At 51.1% G+C, this 10,594-nt stretch overlaps 1 protein-coding gene across 1 annotated transcript; it reads left to right on the top strand.

Annotated features, from left to right (window-relative positions):
* On the top strand, positions 1-5,016 carry LOC119099410 (homeobox protein ceh-19). The gene is made up of 3 exons (XM_037222554.1): positions 1-159; positions 2,335-2,438; positions 4,562-5,016. Exons 1-3 carry the CDS (start codon positions 12-14, stop codon positions 4,853-4,855), a joined length of 546 nt encoding a protein of 181 aa, XP_037078449.1. The 5' UTR covers positions 1-11; the 3' UTR covers positions 4,856-5,016.
* The last annotated feature ends 5,578 nt before the right edge of the window (positions 5,017-10,594 follow it).

The raw sequence follows: 10,594 nt of genomic DNA on the forward strand, positions 1-10,594 counted from the left end.
CGCTGGGCCCGATGACGCCCGTCCGCGGCCTGATGACGCCCGGACGCGGTCCGATGAGTCTACCCGGCGAGACTTCCCTGATGACGCTGCAGTGTCCGACGCTAGCGCCGCTTTTCTACAACCAGCTAATCGGCAAGAACCCGTTGTTCGGTCTGCAAGGTGGGTGAAATGTTAGGGTACGCAGCGCCCACCCGGCAAAGTTAAATCGTGGTAAGTGATCATCATTAGCCGCAATGTAGTACAGTGTTGTCGCCTGATGCGATGCCACTCGTAATACAGGACACAAGTGAAGTCCATGCTTGGTTTTACATTATTGCTTTAAAGCTTTACGGATGACTTGGCGCTCTTATGGATAATATACGGTATTGTGAAACCCCAATTACACCACCGATGGCAACCGGACTTCCACATTTTCTTCCAACAAAGCGGTCCTTGTAGTTAGTATTCTTCTTAACCAAGTGTTTGAAGTCAGGGAAGCGTAAACCGTCTATAAAATGCATTTTGTTGTAAGACAGTTTGAAAAGTCTTATATTTCTGATGCAGTCATTTGATGTTATCCAGTCTGGCAATATTTGTGGCCGAGATGGAGGAAACAAAGTAGCTAAAACCAGTGCTCACATAAAGATTTTGCCTGTCTTGTATTACTGGTTTTTCACCTAATCATTGCAGTCTGCTTTTGAACCGTTTGCAAGAAGCGTGCGCATGCTCATTTGACCTATATCGGTGAACCTCAGGATGCAAGTAAATGCTCGATCTACGCAGAGACGTGGCCAGATGGGGGAAGGGACACAAGGATCATGCGCCCCCTCCCCCAAGAGCTTAGATTCTTTCACTAGGTTATGGGCGTTTCACAAGAACTTTGTTCAAACTGGCACAGGTTTGGAGAATATCTGACATATAGTCTCTGCTGAGAACAATTTTAGCTTCGTGCTTTGGTGCCATGTGAATTGATGAAATTTGAATCAAATGAGACTTACCAGAGATAAAGCATGCATACAAGACATACTGGTGAGGAACGATATTTGAAAACAATGCAGGCAGCATATGTTGCAAGGACGTGTCTTGCAATATTGCTAATAGCGATTTTATTATATATATATGTTTATATATATATATATATATATATATATGTATATACAAGAAAAAGGCAAGCATTAAAAGGCAACAAAGTGAACCCCCAGCATACCATCATCATCAAACGTCTTTCTGCGCGGAGATGATCCTTTCACTTTTAAAGCAGGGGGGGGGGGGCTCCAGCTCTTCTTCCCCAGCTAAATGCCTCGCAATTAAAAAAGAAAGAGAAAGTAACGATGCATATTTGCTAACGAGTCGTAATATCATACACGTTGGCAAGATTAGGTCAGTCTTGAAAAAAACACATCTGCTAGACTGCAATGCCTCAGCAACTACGACATGAGCCAGCTGTCTTCAGCACATTTATCGGTATAATTCAGGCATGTGTTAAGATTGCCCGGGGAGTGACAATAATTAGGAGCAGCTCAGTAATAATACATTTTGGGGAGAAGGAAATGTGAGTGCCAAGTCATCTGCGACAATTGCATGTCTTGACCTGTACGTGTGGTACTCTTTTAGTTGCGGAAACACATGGAGCGGGAAGGTCAACATGAATGTTCTTGTCTTTGCTAATGATGCGGTTTGCTAGGAGTGGCTGCGCTACTCACATTTACCCAATTGACAAGTTGCGAGTCGCCATCAATCATGTGATGATTTATTTGGAATCGCTCAGAGAGTTGACTGTGACACGGGCATTAATGATAAAAATTGTTCCATACTTTATGCTTGCCTTGCTAAGAGGATTGAAAGATCCAGACGTGATGTTTTTGTACGCTATGTGAGGGCATATGAGAATGTCAAATGCAAAGGAATCTTGCATTAACAAACTCAAACGGCTTATTCCATAATAGCATTGATGTAGTTGACGCATACCTCGCAGGCCCAAGGATAATGACTTCGACTAATGTGAGGTGCGATTTAAAGTGTGATGCTTATAAACGGCAGCTCAGGGTTTTGGATCGTTTTATCACACTGATACGATATCCACGTAGTCTCTAATAAAGCCACGAACTAGCAACGAAAGGCCTACACTGCCTCATCAGAGGCCGGAGAGAGCACCGAGGTCGAGGCGTCGAGGCGGACTGGTTAGGTGACCTCATCTGACCCTTGGTGACCTGACCCAGCGCTGAGGCCAGCGGTGTGTCATGCCAGTCCAGCATAATGACCCTGTGTGACTGCTGATACAGTAGCCCAGCGCTGATGTCAGAAAAGCGCCATATCCGACCGCTGTGGTGACCGTTTGTGACCCCATGACTGCAGCCCCGAGGCCGGTGGGACGGCGGGTGCGGAAGACGGGTGTGGACCGCAAACCCCGTCAGGCTTACAGCACCCGCCAGCTGGAGCGACTCGAGGACGAGTTCAAGGTACGGTCTGGGCTCTCACAAACTGGTTTTTTGTAGAGTGTTACGAAGTGTTTTATCAGATGTTATAGGAAAATGTAAAACAACAGAGGTATAACATGGGGAGGCTCTCATCCAGTTCAGGCGTGAAGTCTTTAGACCAGTACTTCAATGAAAGCATTTGAGGTTGTCGATACGGCACCAAATAATATAATAAGCCAATTAAGTTCGATTTTTGGCCAAAATGTTCGTTAACGCTCAGGCAAAACATTACAATTTATTCTTTGTGTTCTAAAATTCCACTTTGGTGAATGGGTGATCTCGGTGCATACAATGTATGTAAGTGAGATATTCATCGCAACTGTGCATGGGAATACCGCGCCGATCTTTCAAAATTGGCTTATTCGTTCGTTTATTCGTATATCAAAATCGTTGAAAAGTCGTTCAAAAAAGAGAAATAGCACGGTAAAGACAAAAAGCTGCGTGCGAACACCAACAATCAAGCCTTTGGTGGACCGGAAGTGTGGTGGTCAGAATACATACCGTCACTTACGGGCATAAATGACGTCAGTGGACATGAACGTTTGTGATTGGCACAACGGGTGGAGTAAGCCATTGATTCAGAAGTGCAGTGGTGGAAGTCTCAACATTGGCGTCACTGAACCACGCGATATGTTGCTGGCACATAACTTTTCTGTAAGCGCAGCCTTGCAACGAACTGAGCGTGCAAGTAAACGATGTTCCTCAAAGCCGAAGTGCGTCTCGAAAAGAGCCTTTGTCATTAGCTCTATAGGGGAGAGATTTAAGCAATAACATGAGGTCTCGTGAAATTCATGTGCTGAAGGCCTAATGTTTGCGTACCTTTTCCCTAAACATATTCTCCTTTAACCGCACCACGCCGTCCGACTGCCTCGTTGCTTGACCAGCGGCCTAGTCAGTGATGTCACGAGCCTCTCCGAGGTGCAGCATTACGGTCCGCTACCCGATGCAGGTACTCCCGGAAGCGGACGGGTCGGGTGCTGAGCAACCGAGGCCTTGCACGACGCTGGCGTCGGCTTTGGTCTATAGTCACGGTGTTGTTCTGCTTGATATGACATTAGATCCGTTGCAACTCAAAGGGCATGCCAGATGGGATCAGTTTTTTGGGAAGAAAAGCTTCATTCCATCGGTATTAATGGACATAACCTGTCGTGGTGGTCCCCACTACAGAGCCCGGGAACCAAGTCTCGTATGAACATGCTGAGAAGCATTACAGTTACCTCTCGATTTGGGGTGGCTTTCACTGACTTGCTATGTTTAATGTCGTTCTTGTCGGGAGTCATGCGTCACAAGGCGGTGCAACTGTGCGATATCCACAATGTCAGGGGATCTGCAGCCACATATTTTCGGTTCATAAACACGTTTTACGACATGTTGAATTGCTTTGCTGGGAGCGGTTGATTGCTTGCCTAATTTTGCCAATGGAGAGTTTGTAGGATGCTGCACGGTGAAGGTAATGCGACTGCGATCGTTTCAAAAGAAGACAAGCATCACATCTAATTCAATGTTGTCGATCACCCCATTTCAAACATAAATCGCACACGTGCGCATTGTGAATTGAAATGCATGAAGAGTTTTGGTAACTGAGTGCGTAAGTCATGACGTGATGGCACAGCAAACTGCTCATCCACGACACCCTTGCCGATTTTTTCGATGTCACCGCTAGGAACAAAATATTCTGCTGAGGGCGTGGTTGTTCCGTGTTCATGTTGAGATACCAATTGGCATTATTGCATGCATCAGTCTGATCTGCTCTTTTTAGCGCTGTCACATACACCTGACAGTCATCTTCTGCTGAGGCTGAGAAAAGGTGTGTCAAGATCTCTAAATACGTTATACATAATTATTTCCCCACCATGCACAAATGTCGCGGGATTTTCTTACAACACTCCATACGGGCTATTGGATATATGTACACCAATTATACAACCTATCTTATATTGACTGATAAAAGATTGACAGTGAATGAAGTATTTGACCTTTGTATATCGCCTTTTGATAATATTTGGATGATTACATAGCTTGTGTTCAATTGTTTTCATCTAAATATCGTGAACGTCTTTTGAGCTGTGTTACAACATACACGCTGAGCGATCGGCCTATTCCAGATAGACAAGTACCTGAGTGTCAGCAAGCGAATGGAGCTGTCGAAGGAGCTGCAGCTGACCGAGGTGCAGATCAAGACCTGGTTCCAGAACCGGCGCACCAAGTGGAAGAAGCAGGTGGCGTCCCGTCTGCGGCTGGTGCAGCGGCATGGTCTCCTTCCACCGCCGTTCTTCTCGCACGTGGCCGCGCCCTTCCTGTGTCTGCCGGCGCCGCTCATGTCGGCCGCGCTCCGCGAGGTCACGCCCATGACCTCGCCGAGTGACGGCTTGCCACCGGACGGCGCGAGTCTGCCCTGAGATGGGGTCCGGTCGGATCAGGTCGAGTCAGGGTGAGCCAGGTTCGGTCAGGTCGAGTCAGGGTGAGTCAGGGTGGGTCAGGATGGATCAGGTCGAGTCAGGTCAAGTCAGGGTGGATCAGGGTGGATCAGGATGGGTTAGGTCGAGTCAGATCGAGTCGGAGCGGGTCAGGGCGGGTCAGGGTGGGTCAGGGTGGGTCAGGGTAAGTCAGGGTGGGTCAGGGTGGGTCAGGTTGGGTCAGGGTGGGTCAGGGTGTGGGTGACGGCCCCACTCCCAGTGAACGGAGCACTTCTACGCCTATAGATGCTTCTATTGAGGACAAGTCGTCAGAGTCGGCCGTCACAGTCGTGGTGATTGATTGTGGCACCATTAGTCCGGCCCGTTATACAAGCCGATAGACCACCCGTGAACGCTTTCCAGTAACGCCGCCAGGTGGAAATGGTTAGAGGTTGCACGTTAATGTCATTCATACATATGCTATCACGTCCAGTAGGCATGCAAAACGCGGCTTATGTGTAACACTCCCAATCCACACAGCCATGCAATGTGAATATGGCTCATTTCAACACTCGGGTCTGCCTCCGGACTTCTTTTCAAAAAATGATTCCGCAGTGGCATGCAGCTGTGACTGCAAACTGTCAAAGCAAAACGGAACGTGCATGCCAAGCAGGGCTCACGGGATCAGGCTTCAGGAAGCCGAGGTGGGTGGGGTGATGAAGCCAAACAGTCTGTGCTAGATAACACGTTGGCAATAGACCAATTAGGTTAGCGGTCTGGCATCCAAAGCCTTTTCAACTCGTGTAGGACTCCACATTTTTCTCCCCTGTAGAACGGTTGAGTCTTGATTTTGTTTATGCCAAGCACAGGTAAGATGAAATAATCATTGAAATGGATGTGGATATCTGACTTTTCCACCAGGATTATTTTCCAGCTGTTTGTAATAGGTAGCATTAGATACCGCTATACGACAGGTTATACCACGGTCATATTTCCTGCTGCTCATTCATAACTTAGAATGCATTCATTGTACCAAAGCAGCCGTGGAATGCGGTTTTTATTAACTGTCACTGGCAGTATGTATCGTCGCGAATGCACATGTAGACAAATGTAAGCGTCCACGCCATTTGGCATTGTACCACGCGATCCACCGTAACTTGATCTCTTTGCGCCCCTGTCATCCTGTTGTGCGTGCGCTGGAACACGTGAGAAAAAAAAGATGCCTGAATAGATGCATCGACTAAAACATTACAGCAGTGTAAATATGGCGGTCTGTAAAAAGACAACTACTATGTTTTCGGATTATATGGTGACTATTACGTAGCTTCTCGGCAAGCTGCCATATATGCATAGTGGATATGGGGGAGCCATGCGATTCTTAACTAATGCGGCATATTTGAGCGTACGGATCAAGTTCCTAATTACTGTTGCCAAACGATACCCACAAGGGTCCAGCCCATCTAAACGAGTGGATTCAGATGTGCCAAATGCCCCGAGCTCTAAGCCGGCAGTGTGTCGCCGGGAGGCGCTGTTCAGTTAGCAGTGTATTGTGCTGCACCGTCAACAGTGTGTCGCCGTGAGGTGCTGCTCCGTCAGCAGTGTCTCGCTGGGAGGTGCTGCTCCGTCAGCAGTGTATCGCGCTGCTCGGTCAGCAGAATGTCACCGGGACGTGCTGCTCCGTCAGCAGCGTGTCACCGGGCGGTGCTGCTCCGTCAGCAGTATATCGCGCTGCTCGGTCAGCAGCGTGTCACCGGGAGGTGCTGCTCCGTCAGCTGTGTATCGCGCTGCTCCGTCAGCAGTGTGTCACCGGGAGGTGCTGCTCCGTCAGCTGTGTATCGCGCTGCTCCGTCAGCAGCGTGTCACCGGGCGGTGCTGCTCCGTCAGCAGTATATCGCGCTGCTCCGTCAGCAGTGCGTCGCCGGGAGGTGCTGCTCCGTCAGCAGTGTGTCACCGGGAGGTGCTGCTCCGTCAGCAGTGTGTCGCCGGGAGGTGCTGCTCCGTCAGCAGTGTGTCGCCGGGCGGTGTTGCTCCGTCAGCAGTGTGTCGCCGGGCGGTGCTGCTCCGTCAGCAGCGTGTCACCGGGAGGTGCTGCTCCGTCAGCAGCGTGTCGCCGGGAGGTGCTGCTCCGTCAGCAGTGTGTCGCCGGGAGGTGCTGCTCCGTCAGCAGCGTGTCGCCGGGCGGTGCTGCTCCGTCAGCAGTGCGTCGCCGGGAGGTGCTGCTCCGTCAGCAGTGTGTCACCGGGAGGTGCTGCTCCGTCAGCTGTGTATCGCGCTGCTCCGTCAGCAGTGCGTCGCCGGGAGGTGCTGCTCCGTCAGCAGTGTGTCACCGGGAGGTGCTGCTCCGTCAGCAGTGTGTCGCCGGGAGGTGCTGCTCCGTCAGCAGCGTGTCACCGGGAGGTGCTGCTCCGTCAGCAGTGTGTCGCCGGGAGGCGCTGCTCCGTCAGCAGGGATCGCTGAGCCGCCGGTGCTACCGTGGTGTGCGCGTACTGCCCAGCAGTGTCGGCCTGCCGGGCGCTGATCGCGGTCGGTGTCGACACCGTTCCAGCTGCGGGCTCGGTGGCCATGTGGGTCAGTCGAGTGGAGGTATGACTGCTGCGTCGATCGATGTCGGTGCGATGCGGTTGACTATTCGGTCAACCGCCGTGTGGTGCCGTAAAGCGCACCACTGTGGGCGTTCGCCCTCGTTTGTGTCGACGCTTGCGCGTCCCCTCTCGCGCTCCTAATGTCCGTTTGTGATCGTTCAGTGGAGGAAATACAACTGCAGAAAAACAGAACGCCTCAGGACTATGCTTCTCTGTGTTGTGAGTTGGGATCGTCCGTTTGTGATACTTGTGGTATTACAATTGAGTCGCTGTTGTGTTGGATCGGAACTATTCTTTTTAGAACATTCGCCTTTTTGCGCATGCATGGGGTGGATGGAGCCTAGAATCGCTCTGCCACGTTATCGAGAGACTTTGCACCCCAGCACGCCTGGCCACACCGTGCGACCCTCCACGACGGAGGGAGGCCTTCCGTCTGCAGTGGGAGGCCTCCCGGCTGCAGCGGGTGGCGGTCCGCCCGGGGGCCATCACGGCTCCTCCGGCTGCGCGGAACACGACTCCCTGTGGGCGTTGCCCCTAGATATGGCAGGGTGACTGAAGTATTACACTACCTTTGACTCTCTGAGTTCTCTTATCAATTCCGGAACTCCAAGCTGCTTGAAGCAGCATGCGGGCTGAGGACGCTCTTTCCTAAAACAAAAACTTCAGTGACTTTGAAGTGTACGGGGTTCAGTGTACAAGTGAACAAGCGTACACACAGCCTGCCATGGGGCGTGCTGGTGGACCAGATCGTGTCATTCATAGACTGATCTTCAGACGTGCGGTGTTGTATAACCGATGGGTATGGCATCAGTATCAGGAGTGTGGGGGACAACAGCACGACATTGGATAATCAAATAGTTTCCCGCTAACGTTCAATGCTCTCTCACACTTACTTTTTCATGGATGAGCCAAATGCTTTAATGCAGAGTGTACGATGGGTCACCCACTAGTGGCATGAGCAAAGGGTGAGTCAGAGACGTTACTAACCCTTTGAGATCTGTGTAGGTCGCCTGGGACAGTTGTTAACGCTCTTGAACTAAGGTCGGAGCGTTGGTCACCCTTTCATACGAATCTTAAGCCATCTTCGTTCCAGCCCACTTCAGGATCTACCTTACATGCGTTCAGCATGGACCTCAGCAACAAAACGGGTGAGCTTTCATCCCACATGTTGAAAATGAAAATACATGGCACATTTTGGGGAACAATTTCGCAGGTTGATTGCAGGACTGGATTCAGAGTCCTGCTCGTGGCGCCGATAGGCTGCAGCGAAGACCCCGATCGCGCGATTCCAGCAAAACGCGTCAAGTTGGAGGGACCACCTTTGTCAGATACTCTAACGTGTCAAGCAGTCCTGAGACACGAGCAGGGTACAGCTATACAAAGCTTTGTTTCTGTCTGTGTCTCTTGCAGTGGCGCAGGCAGGGAGCATTGGGGTTACTTAGGTCCCGAGGGGCGGACAATGATTAAGGACCCGGTTTGAGGGCTCGAAGTGCTGGTTCGGGGTCACATTAATAAGCCCTGGTCTTTAAGTCGGACCCTGAAATGCGAGTCAGGGGGGCTCTTTACCTACATTGGGGTCCCATGAGTCGACGAGGGCCTGTATATCGGTCGGGTACCACCAGTACCGAACATCTGGCTCCGTGACGGTTTGGGTCCGAGAGCCGATTTCCCAAACGGGGACAAGGCTGAGGCCCGCGAATTTCATTCGTCGGGGCACCTAAGCCAGTGAGGGTTGGGCACGGGGGGCCCTTGTGTCGGTCAGAGGCTCACAGTACCTAACAGGAGGTGTCGTGTTGGCAAGGGACATAAGGTGATACCCGGGACCGATCATCAAGAGCCCGACTGAAAGGTTGAAGAGCTCGAAGGCGTGTCTGCGACATTTAGGATCCCGTCCCGTAGGGTCAAAAGGCCTTATCTACTGATCGGGAGCCCCCTGAGACAATGACAGTCTCTCTTTTTCGGCGAGAGATCACCAACATCAAACAGCCCCGTGCCGCTTTGAGCCTTGGGGTTCAATATCCAAAACAGGAATAAGGCCGGGGTCCGCGACCTGTACTGGTCGGGGCCCCTGAAACAGTGAGGGGCTTCTCTGACGGTCAGGGGCCGCAGTGCCTAACGGGGGCGCTGTGTCGGTAAGTGGCCCCGAGTCGGCCAGGGGCCTTTTCAGGGGGCTCAGTGACCAGAAGGACCCTCGGAACCAAATATCAATTGCCCGACTGGAGGGCTGAAGGTCCCAAAGGACTGGCTTGAGATCTCAGTAAGGTAGGGGGCCGCAAATTTCAGAGGACCTCTTACGTTGGCCGGGGTTCTCTGATAATGAAATGATATATGATTTATGATGGAAAAAGTTCACAGTGAGGTAGCGGAAGGGTCTGGTGCCAGTCAGAGCACAGGACTGGATAGGGGGAGGGGGGCTCCACCCCATTTCAGTCAAGTATCTGTTAATCTGAACCGGAGTCTCTGTGTCAATGTTTGAGCCACCTGCGGCGCTTAGAGATCTTGTTGCTTCAATGAGGGCTCCGGCGTCGATCTGGGGCCAAATGCCCGGTTCAGAGGGCCTCCTGCACCAGGGAGGGGACCAATGTATGATGCTTATGTCCGAGGGCCTCTGGATCGACCAGGAGACCCCGCCACCGTGTCGCCATAATGACGACCGGTTGGCACCCTGCGCTGGGATGGAATGGCCTTTCAGCTCTTGGCTGGCAACGATAGTGCGCTCCCTAGTGCACTGCTAATAGGGGCCTCTGGGCCGAAATGGGTAAGGGGTCTCATGAATGTCCAAGAGGGAATGGAAATGAGGCTAAAAATGAAATAGATCAACCCATGTCTAGCTGAGAACGTCCATCCTTCTGTAAAATCGAATTTTGAAACGAATTATACAAAAATGTTTCGCCTGCGTGTTCGTAATCTTAGGAGCAAGAACAATGCGTGAGGACAAACGCGAGGGCGCGTTGTCACCTTACCCTTACCACCATGACCACAGCACGATGTTATCTTACCGTTTCCATCATGATCACATCAGGGCATTACCTTACCCTTACCACCGTGATAATACCTTACCCTTGGGAACATAATCGCATCATGGTATTACCTTACCCTCACCATCATGATCACATCGTGGTGTTACCTTACGCTCACCATCGGAGTCACATCATGGTGT

The sequence above is a fragment of the Pollicipes pollicipes genome, unplaced genomic scaffold, assembly GCF_011947565.3.
Source record: "Pollicipes pollicipes isolate AB1234 unplaced genomic scaffold, Ppol_2.1 Scaffold_4740;HRSCAF=5597_pilon_pilon_pilon, whole genome shotgun sequence".
In the NCBI taxonomy this organism is placed as follows: Eukaryota; Metazoa; Arthropoda; class Thecostraca; order Pollicipedomorpha; family Pollicipedidae; genus Pollicipes; species Pollicipes pollicipes.

Coding starts and splice junctions, on each gene's coding strand:
- LOC119099410 (XM_037222554.1), top strand. CDS start 12: ATGACGCCCGTCCGCGGCCTGATGACGCCCGGACGCGGTCCGATGAGT. Junction 160..2,334: donor CCCGTTGTTCGGTCTGCAAG/GTGGGTGAAATG, acceptor CCATGACTGCAG/CCCCGAGGCCGGTGGGACGG. Junction 2,439..4,561: donor GACTCGAGGACGAGTTCAAG/GTACGGTCTGGG, acceptor GGCCTATTCCAG/ATAGACAAGTACCTGAGTGT.